A 23,084-nucleotide genomic window follows, 5' to 3' on the forward strand; every position below is an offset into this window, starting at 1 on the left:
GATTTACGTCTGAGAGGAGAGAGAATTCCTTGACTAGTGTGCCTTGGAGGTTGGCATGGTTGAGAATCTGTTCCTGCACCAACAAGCCCCGGTGCTCTGGACATTTCTTCTTTAGGATCCACATAGAAAACCCCTTTATACGAACAGACATTATTTCCTACTCAACCGTGTAGAATTCCAAGTGGATCATCTGTTATTGCAGATTTCCAGGCTTGAAGGGCTTTGCAGATTTCCACCAATCCAAACAGTTCCACCCCCACCCCCACCGCTACCTCCGCAATTCTGAAACCACCACCAATAGTAAAAGCAGTTTTTGCTAGAATGATTTGGTGGATAAGAGCCAGAGATCCTCCCCATCTCAGAGGAAGAATATAACTAGGGATTCAAGAGATGTTTGTTTGTAAGGCATACCAATAGTGTTGAAACAATGAAGAAAGTAAATGGTGGGGTTGGTGGGTCCTGAAATCTGGATCTATGTATCTTTTTGGTAGATCCACAGTCAACAGAAATACAAGAGCATAAGATCTCATTGAACAAAATTAATACTATAATCCACCACATATGCAGGGGGCATGTTTGGTCAACATGTAAACCCCACTACAATACGGACCATAACCCAAGTTCTGCAAGGAGAAAGACCTTAGGGATAGGTGACCAAACACAGCCTACAGCTGCATAGGGAATTTACTGTTTATGGGTGCCAGATAATCTTGAAAATGTAGGGAGGAATCATCTGTTGTCATTCTTTCCCCATAATTTTCATTTTTGAAGCATCTTAGACATTACAAATCTCCCAATAGTAGACACATATAACAGAGACCATTAGAATTCCATTGGGTGTCCTTCCTCCATTCTACCCTTCAACTTCTCATCACCAGACCAAACAAATCCTCCACTGGAACTCCAAAATTAATCAATCGTCATTTTTCCAATAACCAAAACACCATGTGAATCAAACATACATTACCGATCAAGTACTTGTGTACCACCATGTGAATCAAACCCCTGTACTCCTTGTATATCTTGGATGTTCTTGAGATGGAGCTGCCATCAAAGAACTCCTTCAGTGCCAGTTTTTCCCTAGGTGAACCAGCTTGAATAGCTTGGGATGGTGTAAAGGTCCTGCTTTGGTTTGTTTGTGGGAAAAGACAGTTGTCTCACACAAATTCTTTAAAATTTAATCAATTGTAAATATAATAGAGAACCCGTGTAAGTATTTAATAAAATGGAGGCTAAGCTGCAAAGGTGGTTTGGAATTTAGATAGCTCTGAATTCTAACAGGTGTTTAATTTATACATTAAAAAAAATTTGTTTTTATTCTTGGTCATGTGTGAGATTCAATGCTTTATTATTTTATAAATTGTTTAACGGAACTGTCAACGACGTCTCTAACGTCGTCCATTTTTGGCTTAACATGGATTTTCTATCATAGATTAAGGGTGAAAATGGCTATTTTCAATGTTTAGGGTCTAAAGTGGCTTTTTTATAAAGTTCAAGGATTGTCAGAGTAAAAAATCCTTTTATTTTTCAATGTAATATGTAGTTTGAGATTGCTATTATATCAATAAATCAGATCGTTTTATAAAATGCATTGCAATAAGAATGAATATATGGTACCTCGGTTTGGAAAGGCATAGAAAAGCTCTACCCATCCTTTTCTCATGGGGTTAGAGTGAACCAAATTCCAGTTGGATAATGGTGTGAACAGCAACCTTTTGTGGAGGTCTTTCTGGCTTTGTTCTTGGCTGCTCAGGATGGGGGGTTCTGGTTAGGGACTGCTACTCTATCTCCAATGGTGTAGTCAACTGGTTTCTAATTTTCCGAAGGAATTTGAATAATTGGGAGTTGATCGACGATGGAAATGCTCCATCTGCTGCAACACCACTCTCCCTATTTGGACTCACAAGATTCCAAAATATGGGTGGGTGAGGATAATGGTTTCTTCTCCGTGAAGTCTTTCTACAAGCTCCTGCTTTGCGAAAATGCTTAACATAGGATAAGCTCCTGAACGGAGGGCTGACACTGGACCAGGCAGGCTGTATTTTCTGTTCTGCTTATTAAGAAACAGCTAATCACATCTTTCTTCACTGTCAGCATGCATATAGGGTGTGGAGTGTAGTTCTGGGGACTTTTGATTGGTCAGGCTGCTTTTCATCATCTATCCTCCTTCCTTGAAAGCTGGTTTTTGAAAGGCTTGAGTGGGAGGTAAAATTTAATAGATTCTGAGTCCAATGGCTGTTTTTTGGCATATTTGGAGGGAAAAGAATGCTCAGATCTTTAAGAATATGAGTTCAGATGATCAAAGTTATCAAACCCTGCTGTCCAACATCAAAGGGATGCTTTGCTCATGGTTGTCATCTCATAGGGAATTCAGTCTGCTGGACTATCACAGATTTTTTGACAAGGACATTTTGTTTCTTTGTTAATGTCTAGCTAACAAATTGTATAACTTTGCTAATCACTGGATATATACGGCCTTCCTTTTTGACATTAATACAATACAAAACCTTACTTTTTCAAAAATAATGGTTATAATTGTATTATAAAGGTATAACGCTTCCACTACAATGGTGAGATTTTGTTGCCTCACTCCTCTTGGTTGGTACTTGGTAAGACACTGGCCATAGGGATCAGATTAGGTTTAAGTTCGAGAGATGTGTGGAATACTTAGTTACCTACATTAAGGTGCCCCAACTATGGTAGAAAAGTGGAAACTACCCATTCCTTCTTTTGTTTGCCTTGCATCGCAGTTTTCATATTGTGAAGTACAAGATACAGTTTATGCCATTACTATAACCTTATTTGGTTGAGCATTGCTGGATACTTGTAGTTATCTGAAACTGCTAACAGATTGTGGTTGTAAATGATAATAGCAACATATTTACCTCTTTTTTTGTTGTTTTTTTTTCCAGAGCTGTAAGCATGAGAGTTGGGTCAGTACTTCAAAGTACTTAATGGATGATGTTCCCCTCCTCCTGGAATCAGAGGATATAAAAAATGTTCAGCAGGTTCTCTCTGTTGTATTTACATCACTTCCTAACAACTTTGGGGAGTTCATCAAGTGGGTTGCAGAAGTTAGGAGACAAGAAGATGGGAATTCAAGTTTAAGTACAGAGGAGAAAGAGAGACATGCAGTCAAGGTCTAGTTTCACTTTTAATCCCTTCTCAGTTTCCTCATCTATTTTTGGTGAATCATAAGTTTGTCATATTTGTAATACTTTCAAGCTTGAAACACCAATCCTTTTGGTTTCAGGAAGAGGTGTTGAAACAAGTACGTGAAGCTGGACTATATAAGCATGTGACAGAATGGTTCTCTTCTGCAAATTCATGTTGCCAAAATATCCCTTTTTTGGATGGTGATGACACTTTGTCTCAAATTGCGGCAAGTGTTTGTTGCCAAGGAGCAGAACTTTTGACAGGAAACTCTAGCACTTCTAATGAGTTCTGCTGTAAGGAAACATGTGTGAAATGCCTGAAAGCTAATGGTGACATGCCTGTTACAGTTGTCTCAGGGACAGTTTTATCAGGTTGCCGTGAGCAAGGGGTTGAATTGCTGGTTCCTTCATCTCCAACAAGGCGCAGGGTATGCTGTGGTTCTAGTTCAAGTAACTATTTTGGGATGCATCCAGTGAGCAATGATGTTGTAACTGTTCTGTTACTGGCCTTGCCTCCACGTACATGGTCTGGTATCAAAGAAGAGAAGTTAAAACAAGAAATTTCTAGCCTTGTTTCAACTGAAAGTCTTCCCTTGTTGCTTCAAGAAGAGGTATTTGTTATACCTTGTTTTATTTTTAGGTGTCAATTGGCAACCAACCAATTTGGTTTGGTCCATCTTTTTGAACCTGAGTAATACTAATATTTGGTTGAATTCCCTGTAAAGTCTTATGTACAAATCCTACACAATTAGGGTAGATTGGTTCTATTTTCTTACACCCTGATTGCTGATAAAAAAAAAACTTACACCCTGATGTTAATTAGGTAAAGTCTAAATGTACTTGTGCAAATCCGACCTAGAACTGTTGACTCCCACCTCTTTTTTTTTCTTTTTTTAATAATAAAAAGGAAATATATTCTACTCTTAGATGCTTGCTGATAATTAACAATGTTATTACAATCATATAGAAGAAAGCGTGTCAAAAAGACACAAACAAAATTTCTAATTCCTACACAAACCTGGCCCCACCCTGAAACCAAAATCTCTGTGAACTCAAAATCATAAAAGAAATGTAAAGAAATCCTGAACACAATCTCCAACTAAATTGCCCATCTAGACAAGAATAATCTGAACATGATAATTTCTGTTTAAATACTCCACATGTAACCCTTCAATGAAGACAGCTGCAGGCATGCATCTCTGAAGTAGCACATTCAATAAAATATACTTATAAAAAAAAAACAAAAGAAAAAAACCAAGATCCCCCATCTGCATTTCCCCTCATCAAGAAATTTATTAATCTCTCTCCTCTATTAATTTCTTCACCTTCCCACATCATCAATTTCCACTGCTTCCTCTTCTCCCTAATTTTTTCACTTCCAATCCCTCCATTTATTACCACTCTTAAATCCCCCAATTCTGTCCATAAACAAGCAATTCAATCACAACTCCATCAAACATTTTAACTTCCTCAACCCCCGCCACCGCCTTGCATCCCCCCCTGCCATTTGTCATAAATCTCCATACCTGTTATAATCCCTGCCTTATCTTTTTATTTCTTTCACTTCTCTTAGTTTCTGTCATTCTCTTCCAATTGAAAATACACTTTCTCCTGCCCAAAAGAACAAGCCCAAATTTTTAGCTACATGGACCTCTGTATCAACAACCTTCTCCAGATCAATCTTTCTATTTAGTTAATTAATTTCATTCGCCATTTTTGACTTCATCTTCTTTCTCCTAAATCTTCATTTCAACAACTCCTTTGTTCTTCATTTTCATCCTCATTAACCTTCCATCTAAAAGTGGTCTTGTTCAATATTTCATACAAAAACCTAATAATTCTTACGTTCTTAGACCAACATTCACAGGAATGTCTCTGCCACTATCCATCATTAATGAATTGCCTCCAGTTTGGAAAGCAGTGTCCTTCCACACCTAATCAGGATTGTCAACAATTCCATATTTGGCACCTAAATCAACAAAAGAATACCCATTCTCACAAATTCCTTGTCCATTAGAAAGTGCTATCTCATTAAGCCACAACTTCTGATTGGTATGAGCATTGTCAAAGCAGAAGGAATTGAAACAAAACTAAACAAAGTACAGCAGACAAGGAACGTGAACATGTATGGGATTAATCATTGAAAGTGACTGAAAGTTATGGTGTCTACAGAATATATTTGCAGCTCTATGGGCTTATCCAAATGAAATGAAGAAGTTTATGGGCTTATGGAAATTCACAAGCTTTAGTCTGCTAGACTTTGGGCATCTTTTGGGAAAAAAGAGATGGGAGGATGACATCCCTCAGCAGAACTATTCAATATGACCTCTCTCTATGATTAGAACAGAAGTTGAGATAGTTGTAAAACACACCTGCAATAATTCAGAAAATATAGAAAAAGAGAAGAAAAGTTTCAGTAGAAGTTTATGAAAGAAGGAAGATGAAGAGAAGAGTTTGATCCTCTCTCTAGCCTCCCCAAGATATCTTTTATTCTCTTAATTATAAATTGAGTACAATTCCCCGGATGCCCTTAATAGGACGGCCAACACTGAAAAGTTAATAAAACAAAATTAAAGAGGCCTATAATTGAAAGAACATAAACTTAAAAGAAATAAAAACACTAAGGCCCATTTCGCGCATTCTCACTACACTCTCCCTCAACTTAAGCACAGTGTTTTAAAAGTGCAAGGTGCAAAAAAGGCACAGGGGTCAATTTGCGCCCGAGGCGCAAGGTGAGGTGCCCGCCTTTTTGAAGCAAGGCACAAAAAAAAAATGTTAGGAAATAAAAAAAATGCAAAAATTCAAAAAATGCAAAAAATATATTAAACATAATATTAATAAAAAATATAAACTTAAATTTTAAGATAAATGTTTTAAAAATCCTATTATCTAAAATTAAAATACATAAACATAACATTTAAAGCATATTCAAACGAGAATTTAAAAATAAAATCAAACATATAAAAAATTTTCAAGCAAGTAAAACCCACAATCTCTTTTCTTCCTCAATTGCATTACTTCAAGTAGCTAATGTGATGTAAAACATATTACATTGAATCTACGACCCGCCTATGTGCCATGCCCCTCTAGAGGAACCTCAATAGAGGAGTGCCTGTTTTCTTGAGTTGTTTTGGTGTGTTAGAGTGTTTGTAGAAGTGATATTTTGAGTTCCCAAGTCGTTTTTCAGTTCCTAAGTCCTTGTAATTGTGCTACTCAGTTTTATTACGAGTCTGTTCACAAGTTTCATAACCACTGTAAGATTCCCTCTACTTGTAATATTATGACCTTGTTCACTATTATGATCTAAATGTTCTTGTCATTAAATTCATTTTTTCTTTCCTTATGCCATTTAGTTTTATTTCTCTTATGCCATTTAGTTGCACTTCTTCTCATTTTCTAAGAATTCGTTTCTCATTTGGCCTCCCCAAGATATCTTTTATTCTCTTAATTCTAAATTGAGTACAATTCCTCGAATGCCCTTAATAGGGTGTCCAACACTAAAGCGTTAATAAAACAAAACAAAAGAGGCCCATAATTGAAAGAACATTAACTTAAAAGAAATAAAAACACTAAGGCCCATTCTCACTACACTCCCCCTTAAGTTGAGCACAATATTTTAAAAGGGCAAGGTGCAAAAAAGGCATAGGGGTCAATTTGTGTACGAGGCGCAAGGCGAGGCGCATACCTTTTTGAAGTATGGCGCAAAAATTAACAAAAATGCTAAAAAATAAAAAAAAAATGTTAGAAAATAAAAAAGCCAAAAATTCAAAAAATATTAAAAAATATTAAACACTATTAATAAAAAATATAAATTTAAAATTTAAAATAAATGTTTTAAAAAACCTATTATCTAAAATTAAAATACATAAACATAACATGTAAAGCATATTCAAATGAGAATTTAAAAATAAAAGCAAACATATAAAAAATTTTCAAGCATGTCAAATCCACAATCTGGTTTTTTCCTCAATTGCATTACTTCAAGTAACTAATGTGATGTAAAACATATTACATTCCTGATTCTATGAGCCGCCTATGTGTCACACCCCTCGAGACAAGTCCAAACACATCCACCAGGTGTATGCCTTTTGAAAGGACATCAAGTGCACACCTAGGCACACCAGGCATGTGCCTTTTTAAAGGGCTGTGCCTAGGACCTGGATGAGGCATCTACCCTAAAATACACCTCTCCTATGCACCTAGGTGTGCCTTTTAAATCAGTGGCTGTGCATAGATGTCAATAATGCCCAGTTTGCTTACATAATGTTAAAGCTTTGCTTTTAGAACTCCCTTAGTCAGAAAATCTTCTAGCTACTCTTTTGATGCAATAAAAGGAAGGCACACCTCTCTTGAAGCCACTCTCTCCCGTATATAGTGTTTGTCTACCTCAATTTGCTTAGTGCTATCATATTGAACTGGGTTGTAGGCAATGTTAATAGCAACATGATTATGACAATATAACATCAATGACTTGTCACATGAGAGACCCATCTCATCAAGGAGATATCTAAGCCATAACAACATAGAAACCTCATGGGCCATAGCCTTATACTCTACTTCAGCTAAAGATCTAGCAACCATTGTCTGCTTTTTATTCCTCTAGGAAACAATATTCCCAGCTACCATTGCACAATAGCTTGATGCAGACCTCCTATGATCCTATCATCAACATTACCTACCTAATCAAACATCTGTATATGCTTCTACCTTCATATGACCATGTTTAGCAAATAGTATATACCCTTTTTGCAGCAGCTATATGTGTGTCTCTGGGAGCATGTATGAACTGACCGACTATACTTACAGCATATGAAATGTCTAGACGAGTCATACATGGGTAAAGAAGTTTCCCAGTAATCTCTAAAACACTCTCCTATCAGCTAAAAGTTCTCCATTATTAGTTGTGAGTTTATGATTCACATCAATAGGGGTAGAGGCAAGTTTAGCACTAAGTTTTCCAGTCTTAGTAAGAAGATCCAACAGAGAAATAAAGATACCTTCTTTGGACCTAGCAACCTCAATGCCCAGAAAATACCACAACTCCCCTGAGTCTTTAATCTCAAATTCATAATTGAGGAACTTCTTGAGATCATTAACTTCTTGTGTATCACTGCTAGTAACAATAATATCATCCACATAAATGATAAGAAATGTGATTCGAGTATTTCTCCTCTTAACAAAGACGGTATGATCTGATCGAGTCTAAGTGTAGCTGAATTGAACCAAAACAGCCCTAAACCTGTCAAACCAAGCATGTGGAAATTGTTTCAATCCATAAAGTGACTTCTTCAATTTGTACACCTTACCATGCATCTCCTTACCATATATATTAGGAGGGATGAACATATATACTTCTTCAATGAGATCACCATTCGGGAATGCATTCTTAACATCAAACTAATAAAGAGGCCAATTACAACCCACTACTAAAGATAAAAGAACCCTCGCAGAAGTCATTTTAGCAACTAGAGAAAAGGTCTCTATGTAATCTATCCCATACACCTTGGTATATCTCTTGGAAATAAGACGTGCCTTATATCTCTCAACTGACCCATCTACATGATACTTGATAGTGCAAATCCACTTGCACTCAACAGGTTCCTTCCTAGTTGGAAAGTCAACAATATCCCAAGTATATTTTTATGAAGTGTTTTTATTTCAGTCCTCATAGCATCCCTCCACTTTGGTTTGGCTAAGGCATTAGTCACTGAATTTGGGATGGAGACAATAAGGTATAAAAAAGGTGTTTGGAAATGCAATGAGTTGTACATTTCCTCTTACCCTTTCTTAAAGCAATGGGTAGGTCAATGTTTGAAAGCGAGGGTGCTAGTGGTGGAGATGTCAGACCTGCCCTCTCTTTGGTGATTGGAAGCACTTGAGACTCAACTAGAGATGTGGGATCAACCTATGTTTTCCTTAGATTTTGCCATTGATACCACCTCTAGACAATAAGATGAGTGGTAAAAACTAGAGGACCAATAGGAGGAGGGGGAGGAGCAGGAATGGAAGACCTCGAAGGAGATGATCCCTCCACGAGAGTGGAGGTAATTGTGGAGGGCTCAGCACAAGACTCAATTAGAGCTAGCAAAAGTAGGGATGAAGAGAACAATTCAAGAGAACTCTCCCCCTTAGAAGGATGACTATGAGAAAGGACTAACTCTGCAAAGGTGGCATCCATGGAAACAAACCAGGTGCCACTTATGGGATAAAAACAACAATACCCTTTTTGTGCGGAGGCATAACCAAGAGAGATACACTTCTGAGCCTTGGGTTCAAACTTATGTCTCTTGGAACTGGGGTTGTGGAAATAGCAAGTGCAATCAAAGATAGGCAGAGGAATGACGAAAACCTCAACATCAAGAAAGAGGACTCCAAAAGGAGTCTTTAACCCCAAGACTCCAGAAGGCATATGGTTAATAAAATAAGTGGTTGTTAAAACTACTTCACCCCAAAATTTCACAGGAACATGGATAGAAAAACGAATACTCCTTGCAACTTCCACAATATGTTTATTTTTTCTCTTTGCTACTCCATTTTGTTTTGGAGTAGGGACACAAGAACTCTAATGAACAACCCCAAATTTTTCAAAGTATGAGATAAGATCCTTCTCAAAGTATTCCTTAGCATTGTCCAATCAGAATATTTTGATGTAGGTATCAAACTGAGTGAGTATATATTTATGGAATTATTGAACACAAATTTAGGCACTTCAGCATGAGAGTGCATCAGGTAAATACAGGCATATTGTGAAATGTCATCAATAAATAGGACGAAATATCTATAACCAAGGTAAATGGTAAGGCCCCCACACATCAGAGTGAACAATATTAAAAGGAATAGTCGATCTTTTTATTACTTGAACAATAAGTATTCTTACAATGCTTTGAGAACTCATAAGACTCACAATGTAGACTCGACTGACTTATTCCTTTAAATAGTTCTAGAAACAAATAACTCAATGAAGAGAAAGACAAATGACCTTGTTAGTGAAGGGGTATTTCAGTCTTTGTACCTGTTGAGAGTGTTGATGTGTACTATTATGTTAGTTCGGTGCCTCTTACTTAAATAAGGGCACTTATGTCTTTTCCAATTACATTAATAATATAATAACAGGTTTGGTCGAAACGAGGGTTGACTTTCTTCCTATTTTTGAACCAGACCTTTTCTCTTTCTTCCTTCTTCTTTCCTCTCTTCCTTCTTGCTGTTTACTTTACTTTTCAGCTAACAAACAAAACAGACTTCTAGGGCAGGCTGAACTTCAACATGGTATCAGAGCAACATTAAACAAATCAGACCTGCTAGAATTCTGTTTTCTGCGCATTTGAACTAGGGTTTCTCTTGGATTTCTCAGCCGTTGGTTGGAGACTGGGAAACGGGCTGAAAAGGAGTGATCGCTCTCTTCCCTTGGAGGTTTCTATGCTTCCGGTGGTGTCGTTGGTGATTGGTTGCCGTGGTTTCTAAGCCCTCCCCTAATTAATATAGGGCTGGTGCGTGTGGTACAATGGTGTTTCACTCCTTCGTGTGGTTGGCCTTTAGGCGATGAGGTAAGGATTGAATGGTAGGCGGCCTACCAGTGGAAGATAGACCGCGGCTTCAGGTAGCCGTAGCAAATGGGGAGAGAGTTCACAGCCCAGGGATCTGCCGAAACATCCAAATACGAGTGGATTCTGAGCCATTCCTCGCTGATCTGTTTGTATTGCCCCTAGACGAGTCGATATAGTGTTGGGAATTAAGTGGCTCATCACCCTCGGCCCTATCCTATGGGATTTCAACGCCTTGAGCATGACGTTTAACCTACATGGGAAACAAGTCACATGGAAAGGGACCAATATGGAGAGACTTCTTGTCGATTTTCCAGACATGTTCTTAGAACCCAAGGGCCTTCCTCCTGTCCGATCATGTGACCATCGGATCCCCTTAATGCTAGGGATTGGACTCATGGTCGTTCGGCCGTACTGTTACCCACACCTTCAGAAGGACTAGATCGAGAACCAGTGTGCAGAAATGCTGAAGCAGGGTATTATCCGCCCAAGCCGCTCCCCATTCTCTTCGCCAGTCTTGCTGGTGCCAAAACAGGACAGCACCTGGAGGTTTTGTGTAGACTACCGGGAGCTCAACACCAGGACCATCAAGGACAAGTTTCCGATTCCTGTGGTGGACGAACTGCTAGATGAGCTCCACGGGTCTCAATATTTCTCTAAACTGGACCTTAGGTTAGGCTACTTCCAGGTTCGAATGGTCCCCGAAGATGTAGCCTTTCGAACGCATCACGACCACTTTGAATTCCTGATTATGCCTTTTGGTCTCACCAACGCTCCATCCACATTTCAGGCCTTGATGAATGAGGTATTTCGACCCCACCTCCGCAGATTCGTCCTAGTATTCTTTGACAACATCCTGATTTACAGTACGTCGTGGGTGGAGCACGTTCGTCACCTACGGACGGTTCTGGAGCTGCTACGCCAACATAAGCTCTTCCTAAAACGAACCAAATGTTCTTTCGGAGAGCAACAGGTCCTTTATCTAGGAATAATCAGCAAGGAAGGAGTCTCGGTAGATGACTCCAAGATTCAGGCCATTCGGGAATGGCCCAAGCCTCAGCCCACTAGGGCTCTCCGCGGGTTCTTAGGTCTCACCGGGTACTACCGCAAGTTTGTAAGGGATTAAGGACTCCTGGCGGCCCCATTAACCAAGATGTTAAAGAAGAATGCATTCCAGTGGGATGAAGCAGCGGACACCGCCTTCACAAACTTAAGAGATGCACTCACCTCAACCCTTGTGCTGCAATTACTAAACTTTAACCAGGAGTTTATGGTTGAGTGTGATGCTTCGGGCATAGGCATCGGCGCAGTGCTGCAACAGCAAGAGCTCCCCATAGCCTTCTTCAGCCGCAAGCTAGCAGACCGGCACCTAAAGATACCAGCCTACGAGCGTGAATTGATCGGGCTTGCCAAGGCCGTCCAACACTAGAGGCCATATTTGTGGGGCAGACCCTTCGTCGTCAAGACAGACCATTACAGCCTCAAGTACCTTCTAGAGCAGCGGCTTACTACTACACCCCAACAGCACTAGGCAAGTAAACTGCTAGGGTTTGACTTCCGCATAGACCACAAGGCAGGGTCTTCAAACCGGGCCGCAGATGCGCTATCTAGGCATGATGAAGAGACGATACACCTTTGCGTGATCTACCAGCCCCGTGTTACCCTATTGGAGAACCTAAGGAGCATACTGCCCCAATCACCAACATGGAGGGATCGGGTGCAAGAATTACAGTCTGGAACAACCAACCCGAACTAGTCCTTCCACGAGGGACTTGTGCTGTACAAAGGGAGGATATATCTCCCGACAAATTGCCCATTGATTTCAGCCATCATCGCCAGCATCCACAATGCCACCCACGAAGGGGTTCAGAAGATGTTACACCGCGTCCGCGCCGATTTTCATTGGCAGGGTATGCGCAGCTCAGTTAGGGAATTCATCCAGAACTGCTCCACATGCCAGCAACAAAAATGGGAGAATTTACACTCGGCAGGCCTCCTGCAGCCCCTCTCACTTCCAACACAGATCTGGGCCGATATCTCCATGGACTTCATTGAAGGCTTGCCTAAGGTCGGAGGGAAGTCAATCTTATTCGTAGTGGTGGACTGCTTCTCCAAGTATGCCCATTTCATTCCGTTGTCCCACCCATATAGCGCAGTCTCTGTGGCCCACGCCTTCTTCACACACATCTTTCGCCTGCATGGGTTGCCCGAGTCCATCGTCAGCAACAGGGACGCAATCTTCACCAACACCTTTTGGAAGGAGCTGTTCCGATTACAGGGCACGACCCTAGCTTTCTCCTCTGCCTACCATCCACAAACAGACGGGCAAACAGAGGTTGTCAACCATACCATAGAGATGTACCTCCGTTGTTTCATAGGGGACCAACCACGACGCTGAGTGGATTGCCTTCCTTGGGCCGAATACTGCTATAACACGTCCTACCACTCCTCCCTTGGCATGACTCCCTTTCGGGTTGTGTATGGCCGAGAACCACCCCATCTTTTATCTTACGAACCAGGCTCCACACGGTTGGAAGAAGTAGAGCGCAGTCTCCAAGACCACGACGCCCTCCTGGCCGAAGTCTCCCTATGCTTACAGCAGGCACAGGCGCGCATGAAGCAAGCCTACGATCAGCACTACCGTGAAGTCACCTCCGAGCCTGGTCAGTTCGTTTGGCTGAAGCTCCAGCCTTACCGTCAGCTCTCCCTCCGGCGTCGAGGCCCCCCCAAGCTAGCCCCAAAATTTAACGGACCCTTCAAGGTTCTACGGCAGATTGGGAAGGTTGCCTATCAACTCGAGCTACCAGAGCACAGTAGAATCCATGATATCTTCCATGTGTCCCTACTGAAGCCTTTTACAGGGACTCTCCCTGAGCACGTGCCTTCTCTACCCCCTCTAAAGGATGGTAGACCCATCCTCCACCCTCGAGCTCTTGTCCGGTCACGCATCAATCAGGGTACCTTTGAGGTTCTCGTAGAATGGGAAGGATTACCCTCAGTGGAGGCCACCTGAATTCCATAGACCGACCCTCACAACTCCTACCCAGCCCTCGAGCTTGAGGACAAGCTCGTTGTCCAAGAGGGGTGTGATGTTATGGACACACTACTCGGCAGCACACTGCGACGCAGTCACAGGAAGCGGCACGCACAACAGGCCGCACAGCAGCACGCATCGCTCGGCCACGCCGCACGGCAGCACGCACCGCCTGAGAGAGCGCGGCACGCACTGCCCGGCAGCGCGCAACACGCACCGCCTAGTAGCGTGCAGCACGCACCGCCCGGCAGCGCGTAGCACACACCGCACGACAGCAGCACGCACCACACGGTAGCAGCACTGTGAGACGCGTGTGCCGCCAGGCAACAGCGGTAGGGCGAGACCCACATGACAGCTCATCAGGGTGGGTCCACACTTATCTTGCCACATCAGCTTTGCTCGCCAACTCGCCGCCAGCTACACCAGCCCTCAACCCTTATCCTTATCCTTATCTTATCTTATCTTAAGTAAGAGTTGTGTTACCATTAGGAGTAGGTAATTAGGAGTTTGAGTTTAATTAGGAATTTCCTTCTGTAATCTCCTATTTAAGGAGCCACGAATTGAAGAAAAGACATTGAATTTTTTATGAAGAAAAGAGCTTACGAGAGTTAGGGTGATCTCTTGGACAAACCACCCCCTCGTTCGCCACAATAGGGTCAACACGCAAAGGGAAGGGCAAGGGAAGGCTAGGAGTCGCCCAGGCCCATAACATGGGTTTTCAGATTGCAGTATGCTAGGGTTTATGCTAGGGTTTATGCTGGTTTGTGTGTGATTCGAAGGGAAGTAGTGTTTACTTAATGATGAAACTTCCGGTAGCTATAGAGTAGGGTTTGTGGTGTTACAAGTATGGCTTTAGCCTTTGTTATTGCTGAAATCAGTGTGCAGATTTCGGTGAAGTGTCTGTGTGCAGTGTGTAGTGCTTAGGATTCAGTGATAAGGGAATTCGGCAATGGTAGATAACAGTGATAGTAAACGTAGTGTGATGATATCTACTGACTACCTGAATGTCCAAATGACCTCCATTAAACTAAATGGAGAGAATTATGTCCCTTGGGCCAAGTCTGTAGAGGTCTTTCTAAAGGCGAAGAAGAAGGTAAAGCACATAAGAGAGGAGAAACCCCCCACTAGTTCTTAGGAGTATGAAGATTGGGAACAGGAAGATGCACAGATCATCACATGGTTGTGGAATAGTATGGAACCCAGAATCAGTGTGAACTTCATGTTTCTTGACACACCCAAAGAGGTGTGGGATCATGCTAAGAAATTGTATTCTGGTCAGGATAATAAAACTAGGGTATATCAACTGTATTAGGAATACTTCAATCTGCAATAGGGAAATCAGAGCCTTGAGGAGTACTATGCCAGTATGAAAAATATTCGTAATGAGTTAAATGTCTATCACCCTCTCACTTCTGATGTCAAGGTTCAACAACAACAGAGAGAGCAGCTTGATGCGACTCGGTTGCTAGTGGGGCTGAAGTCTGAGTATGAACTAGTACGAGCCCAAATACTAGGAGAATCTGCCCTTCCATCTTTAGAGGAGGTGTTTGCTCGTCTTCGGAGGACTTCCATCTATGGACAACTCTAATATCTCAGATAAATCAACATTTGCAGTGTCAAGAGGACGAGGCGGCAGAAGTGGGGCTCGAGGAGCCCAGCCTGGCTGTGGTGGTAGTAGTGGTCCAGTGTATGGCCGGAGTGGTAGTGGTGGATCTACAAATATTCGTGGTGGTGGTCGTATTGGAGGTAGAGATTCAGGGGGAGCTCGTGGTAGAGGACATGGCTTGGGTCCACAGAGGTGTACTCGTTGTGGTTTGGATGGACATACTATTAACTACTGCTATGACTTACATGGTCCACCCTCGACGTGGGCCAACCATGCCATGACTAGTGACACTAGTTCCAGCTTTAGACAGGAGAACCGGTCAGCTGACCAGATGCCTTCTACCTCTTCAGATGGTCCAGGCAAGGAGATGGTGAGTGTTCCTCGTGATGAGTATGAAAGGTTTGTTCAATCCACGTCGCAACAGAACACAACTACCTTTGCACACTCAGGTATGGCTTGTTTGGCATCCACACCCAATCCCTGGATTATTGACTCTAGAGCCTCCGATCACATGATGGGAACTCCATGTGTGTCTTCATCTCTCACTCATTGCTCAACATCACAATTTGTTGCCCTTGCTAATGGCTCCACATCATCTATTCGTGGTGTTGGTAATGTTGACCTAGACCCTGTGTCCCTATCCTCTGTTTTATATGTACCTAAGCTTCCATTTAATCTTATGTCTGTTAGTAAGCTAACCAAGTCCCTTAATTGCTCCGTTACATTTTACCCCTCTATGTGTGTTTTTCAGGATCTCAAGATGGGGATGAAGATTGGTGGAGGGCATGAAGCCGGTGGACTGTATTATCTTGATGGTGGTGGAAGAACGTCAACGACCCTTCAGTCATCTATTTCTCCTCTCTAGTGGCATTTCAGATTTGGTCATCCTTCGCTGAAAGTGCTGAAGTCCTTGGTCCCTTCATTGAGTCAACTTTCTGTTCTAGATTGTGAGTCGTGTCAATTTGGGAAACACCATCGTGTTCCCTTTAGTTCTAGGGTTGATAACCGTGTGTCGAGTCCTTTTTCTTTAATTCATTCATGGGGTCCTTATAAAGTGATGTCATATAATGGACACAGATATTTTGTTATTTTTGTTGATTTTTCAAGAATGACGTGAGTTATTTGCCATCTTCCAGAAATTTTATGCTGAGATCCGCAATCAATTTGGCATTCACATCAAAATTTTCCGTTTTGATAATGGCCATGAATACTTGTCTTCATCTTTTCAAGAATACTTGGACCAACATGGCATTATACACCAAATTTCATGTACCTACACCCCACAACAAAATGGGGTTGTTGAGAGAAAGAACCGACATCTTGTAGAGACGGCACGCTCACTCATGCACCACATGAATGCTCCCTAACCCTTTTGGAGTGATGCAATGCTCACCTCTTGTTTCTTAATTAATCGGATGCCTACGTCTATTCTTGATGGTCGTTCTCCTTTTAGTGTCTTGTTACCCAACATGTCTCTGTTTCCGCTTCCTCCTTGGGTATTTGAGTGTGTTTGCTTCGTTCATAATTTGGGTCTCGGGATTGACAAGTTAGATGCGCGACCCCTTAAGTGTATGTTCCTTGGCTATTCCTAGGAACAACTTTCAGACAAAGGACCTTGGCAAATTGAAATACTTTTTGGGCAGAGAGGTAGCAAGATCTAAGCATGGCATTAATTTGTGTCAGAGGAAATATGTGCTTGATTTACTAGAAGAAACAAGTTTGTTGGGTACTAAACCGACTGAGACACCTATGGAAACAAATATAGGCCGAGCAGTGATATAGGTGAAGTATTTGAAGACCCTGGCAGATACCGACGTGTTGTAGGCGTGCTAAACTACCTAACCTTTACTCGGCCAAATATTTCATTTGCGGTTAGTGTGGTGAGTCAGTTCATGCAGAAACCTTTGGTCCTACATTGGAATGCAGTGCTAAGGATTGTGAGGTACTTGAAAGAAGCTCCTGGCTGTGGGTTACTGTACAAAAGTGGTGGAAAACTAGAAGTAGAAGGATACACTGATGCTGATTGGGCAGGTTCCATGTCTGATAGACGATCTACCACAGGCTATTGTACCTTCTTGGGGGGTAACCTGGTAATGTGGAAAAGTAAGAAGCAAATAGTTGTGGCCAAAAGCAGTGCAAAAGCAGAATATAGGGCCATGGCACATACTGCTTGTGAATTAGTGTGGCTAAGGAACCTTCTAAAGGAGATAGGATATGACATCAGTACTCCAATGAAGCTCTATTGTGACAATTAGGCAGCGGTTCATATTTCTTCCAATCCGATGTTCCATGAAAGAACCAAGCACATCGAAGCTGACTGTCATTTTGTGAGAGAGAAGGTGCTGAATGGAGTGATAGAGACTGCATATGTTAATATGGGAAATCAGTGGGCAGACTTGTTTACAAAAGGTTTGAGTCGGGGGAGAATGGACTACATATGTAACAAGCTGGAATTATATGATATATACTCACCAACTTGAGGGGGAGTGTTAGTGAAGGGGTATTTCGGTCTTTGTACATGTTGATAGTGTTGATATGTACTATTATGTTAGTTCGAGTGCCTCATACCTGAATAAGGGCACTTATGTCTTTTCCAATTACATTAATAATATAATAACAAGTCTGGCCGAAACGAGGGTTGACTTTCTTCCTATTTTCGAACCAGACCTTTTCTGTTCTCCTTCCTCTTTCTTCCTTCTTCTTTCCTCTCTTCCTTCTTGCTGTTTACTTTACTTTTCAGCTAACAAACAAAACAGACTTCTAGGGCAGGCCGAACTTCAACAGACCTAAACAACTATGACATAACATGATACGACTAGTGGACTTTGAAACAAACATAGTTCTCTGAGGTTGTACTTGGCTCTGTTCAGACATGTCTAGATATATCCCATTCGCCTCATGGCCACTTCCAATCACCTACTGAAATTTCATTGTCCTGATAAACACAATATGAAGGGAAAATAAGTCCTGCAATTTAGGGATTTAGTCAAATTACCAAGAGCAAATTGGTATTAAGTTTAGGTACACGAAGAACAGATGATAAGGTCAAGGCATGTAAGACCTTGATGTCTCCCTTTCTCATGGTAGAGCAAGGGAGCCATCAACAAGGGATATCTTGTCTCGCCAAAAAGGAGTTGGTAAGAGGTGAATAAATGTGAAATGTTGGTCATATGGTCAAAGGCACCAGAATCAATTACCCAAGGGAATTTATAAGTACCTCAAATAGTAGCACGATTTGCAGTGGCACGAATACCTGAGTGTGCATATGTAGAGGAAGGAATTTCTCTGATGAAGTAGATGTTGTAGCAGTAGACATCAGATGATTGATTATTCGGCAATACTTCTCATACTTAGTCCTAACAACTGAAAGTTGCTCTCTCACTGATTTCTCACCACCTTGCCCCTATTCATTCTATGAGGAGGTGGCTACATTTGCATTTCCACCTTTTCATTCTCAATCCTTTTTCCACTGTTTCCATTCTTGAGTCTGGCAAGAATAAGCTCTAGGTGTAGCTTTCAACAGGTGTCTTTACTATGTTTAGGCTTCTTGCAATACTCACAGATAACATCTTTCTTCCCAGTGTTGACCTTTGGCTTCATCCTGGCATTCGCATAGTGATCAACCTGTGGCTTTACAAACTGAACCTGTCTTTTGCTCTCCGTACCACTCACCATGGCATAAGCCTGAGACAAAGTCACCTCATCCTCTGCCAAAACATTTTGCCTCACAATATCGTACTCCAGGTTGAGTCTGGTGACGAACTTAAAGACCCAATTTCTTTCCACCAACTTCCTATGTGTGTCTATATCCTTTGTATTACCCCAAACAACAGTCTCCATTAAATCAACCTCCTGCCAAAGAGATTTCAGCATGGAGAAGTAGGCAGCTAAGGTCTTCTCCCCCTTGTCTTAGATTATTCACATCATTCTTCAATTTGTAGGCTTGGGCAACAACATTCAGCTTTTGGGATTAGGTCTTCGTGACACTATTCCACACTTCCTTTGCAGTTTCGATCCACATTTAATGCTGACTAGTATGTGGTTGCATAGAGTTCACTAACCAATCCACTATTGTGTAGTTTTCCTGCATCCTCCTTTCATATCTGGGGTCATCCTCCGCCCCTTTCTTCTTTCTCCCGGTAATGTAACCCCAATTCCCTCTACTACATACATGTATTTTAATTGACCGAGACCAAGCTAAATAATTGGTTCCATCCAGCTTCATAGTGGTTACTGCTCCTAACAGTCTCCACTGGCCTTCCATATTCAAACCTGGAATCTGTGGGATATTTGGTTTCTCCTCCAGTTTGCTCCATTGAATGAATAGATGCAAACAAGAATCAAATTAGGGTTTTACTAAACTAGATTTGCTATTCCAAGCAAAGAACTACTCTTCAACCACCCAAAAGGCCAAAACTAGGGTTTCATAGGACCTGATAGAATGGGAGGAGAGAAACTTCAATTGCTTCTTTTAGAGGTTCCAGAACTCTATCCAACACAAACCACCCTTGATAAAAATCAAAGATCTCCCCTTTGATCCCTAAGCACCAGCTTCAAAGTGTCTCTAGGAGACCTGTTTCAAGATTTCTTCAGTTATATAGGGTTAAAAATCTCCTAGAACCTGCCTTGGGCTTCAACTAAGGATGAAAATCTCCACAAAAACTCTCCAAAAATCTCCCTAACTAAGCTGATACTAAGCTGTAAAACACACTTGCAATAATTTAGAAAATATAGAAAAGAGAAGAAAAGAAAGAAGGAAAATAAGTTTCAGTGTAAACTTGTGAAAGAAGGAAGAAGAAGAGAAGAGTTTGATCCTCTCTCTAGCCCCACCCCCAAGACATCTTTTATTCTCTTAATTCTAAAATGAGTACAATTCCCTGGATGCCCTTAATAGGGAGGCCAGCACTAAAGAGTTAATAAAACAAAACAAGAGGCCCATAACTGAAAGAACATAAACTTGGACTTAAAAGAAATAAAAACACTAAGGTCCATTTGGCCCATTCTCACTATGGAGACCTTTAGTTTTTATCTGTCTTTCATCTGTTAGAACAGAATAGAGGCTGCCCCAGATTTTTTTTTTTTTCCTCAGAGCTTGAAAGATGGCTTCTATTTTTCCTTCTTGTCTGGTTATATTGAAACTTGAAATAGGGGAACTTTGACAACTATTGTACTATGCTTGGTCAAGATCTGGCCATTTGGGAACCCTCTGACTTGATCCTAACTTTGATGGAATAGATCAGGCAAATTTTCTCAATGCCCAACTTAGATACAACTCATGGAACATGAGTGGTTGTTTGACACCATATCACTTGTGCAGACTTCTAATTATGTTGATTCAAGATCTCTACATGAATATGCATCCAATACTCACAATTAAGTGGATGCAGAGTTCTGTCATCAAGAAAAAGGATGAACCATGCAGTGTCTATTGACTCCATTGTCAAGATATTTTATCATCCTTTTTAATCTTGCAAATTACTAGTTTTCTTAAAGAGATTGCTTGTTGAACAAGCTAGGGTTTCTTGCTACACCTTTATTTTTGGGGAGTTTGTTAAACATCCCATTTTTAAAAGCCATGCACACCATGGTAAAAAGAGAAAGAAATATAACAAAAGTCAAAACACGGGATTGTTTTTATCTAATAGAAGTGTCTTTTGACTAATCGTAAGGGGTAGCTTCCCTCATAAAAAGGGATGTGCTAAAATCACTCCCCTCTTTTTTTTTCCTATGAAAGCCATATACACACTTCCTCATCTTTATTGAAATAATAGGTATTGAAGGCCTTTCACTCTACAACTTAGTTTTTTTTTTTTTTTTGGTGAATAACAGTAACTGATTTATTAAATTAATAGAGTGTACAGAGGGGCACTCTGCAAATTAGTATGCATCAAGAGAAGGGATTTTCCTCTGTTTTGATGGCAAGGCACCATCTTCTCCTTCGGTTCATGAGATGTAATTGTCCCCATCCTACCTTTCACCCCACACAAAGATTTTAGTTTTTTCCGTCCTTTCATCTTTAATATCTCCCTTAATGCAATTTGGCCTTAAAGCTTCTACAAGTTTGTGCAAGTTAGTTCATCTTTGTTCGTTGGCAACTTGGTTGTATCAATATTATACAGAACTTGGATTTCAAAACTTAAATCACTTACCAAAAGGACAGGTCCACTTTTGCAGATTAAAAAATAAACTTTATTTAATTTTTTATTTTTAAGCATGACCTTTTATTGGTGTTAAGATGTTCTTGAGCTTTCTCTAGGTGTTCATGTGTTCTGTATTGAATGTAAAAGAAAATGAAACCCCAGAAAAGAAATAACAAAAACTGCATTGCCCACCCAAACCCAGAAAAGAAATATGCAAAGAAGAGAATTTCACGTTGGTTTACTTGCTTGCTTTTGAATCAGACGAGATGGTGTATTGTAGAATTCTCATTGTCGTTTATGGTTGTGACAGGTGCTGCACTTGCGACAGCAACTTAAATTCCTCAGGAGATGCCAAGACAAAGAGGTAATTGATGACCTCAGCACACCTTCAGTCTCTTAGCATTTGTTTATGGTTAAGTTTCTTTACTAACCATTTATCTTCTCTTCATTGAGGAGTACTATTGTTATCATCTATGAAATTGTAATCCATGAACCAGAAACTTTGAGCAAACTAAGTAGATATGATCATGTGAAGAGCATATCACTTTATTTGTTCAAAAGCAAGGCCATGTCTGAAATTTGGCATGGTTCAAAGTGCAAAGTAGTCGTCTTCTATGTATCAGCGGAGTTTGCAATGACCAACAAAACCAGAGTTTACGTCACTTCGCCACCAGGTTCTGGAGTTGAAGCAATGATGAATGTAGCCAAGGAAATGGAGAGATTACTGATATCCATTTTTGAACTGGCACATCCCTAGTGAAAAGACAGAACCCACAGTTTGTTATCACAGAAGCCAAAGCATGGGGATGATTTTTTTTTTCTTTTTTTCTGGTAAAGCATGGAGACGATTTTGTGTTTAGACATGTACTCTTCGAGTGATATTAGGGCTATGCCCCCTTTATAAGAAATCTTAGTGCCCAACATGGAAAAACAGAGAGAACCTTGTATTAAACCTAAAGCTGATCTATTTAAATCAAAGTGTGTAATTAGTCATCTTAAGCTTGCGTCCTGATTTTCATCCCATTTAATTTTAGCAAAATCGATTATCCTTTCTATATTCTATTATTAGCGGGGACCCGTGTGATGCATGGGATTTATTAAGCGTAAGCTAAATAATAAAAATGGTCATTTACCAAAATACCCATTATAGTTTTATGGATTTACTAAAATCTATCCTATTAGTTAGCATTTTACTAAAACACCACTTATAAATTGCAATGGATTTAATCAATCTTCAATTAGATGATAGTGGAAATGACAGTGTTGACCTTAATGTTCATTTAAATAAATTTAATCGAAATAAAATAAAATAAAATTCCCTTAATAAGACAGAAAAACACTATTGGATATATTTGGTCAACTTTGTTATTTGTAAAAGAAAGTGTTAAGGGTATTTTTGGAATAAAAATCATGGGTTTAATGGCAAAACAAACACTCCTTAATGAAATGTTGATTAAGTAAATAAGTTGTAAAATATATGAGATGTTTTAGTAAAATGAAAACTATAAGGTAGGTTTAAGTAAATGTGAAACCATAAGGTGTGTTCTAGTAAAGGACCCTAATAGAAACACATAAGAGTACAATTGTTTTATATTTTTTAAAATTTTA

General features: G+C 40.5%; 1 protein-coding gene across 3 annotated transcripts in view; it reads left to right on the forward strand.

Annotated features, from left to right (window-relative positions):
* LOC148865037 (glutathione gamma-glutamylcysteinyltransferase 1-like) overlaps positions 1 to 22,469 on the forward strand; it is an 80,004-nt gene extending 57,535 nt beyond the window's left edge. For 2 of the 3 annotated variants that reach the window (XM_088981376.1, XM_088981379.1), the window contains exons 6-8: positions 2,913 to 3,140; positions 3,254 to 3,766; positions 21,787 to 22,094. In XM_088981376.1, the coding sequence (XP_088837502.1) occupies positions 2,913 to 3,140; positions 3,254 to 3,766; positions 21,787 to 21,876 (831 nt within the window). In that variant the 3' untranslated portion in view covers positions 21,877 to 22,094. Of the gene's footprint in view, positions 1 to 2,912; positions 3,141 to 3,253; positions 3,767 to 21,786 lie in introns of all 3 variants that reach the window. The other variant, XM_088981378.1, reaches the window with a different exon arrangement.
* The last annotated feature ends 615 nt before the right edge of the window (positions 22,470 to 23,084 follow it).

Source organism: Nelumbo lutea, chromosome 3 (assembly GCF_056320005.1).
Source record: "Nelumbo lutea isolate HS-2025 chromosome 3, American lotus-T2T, whole genome shotgun sequence".
Lineage (NCBI taxonomy): Eukaryota > Viridiplantae > Streptophyta > Magnoliopsida > Proteales > Nelumbonaceae > Nelumbo > Nelumbo lutea.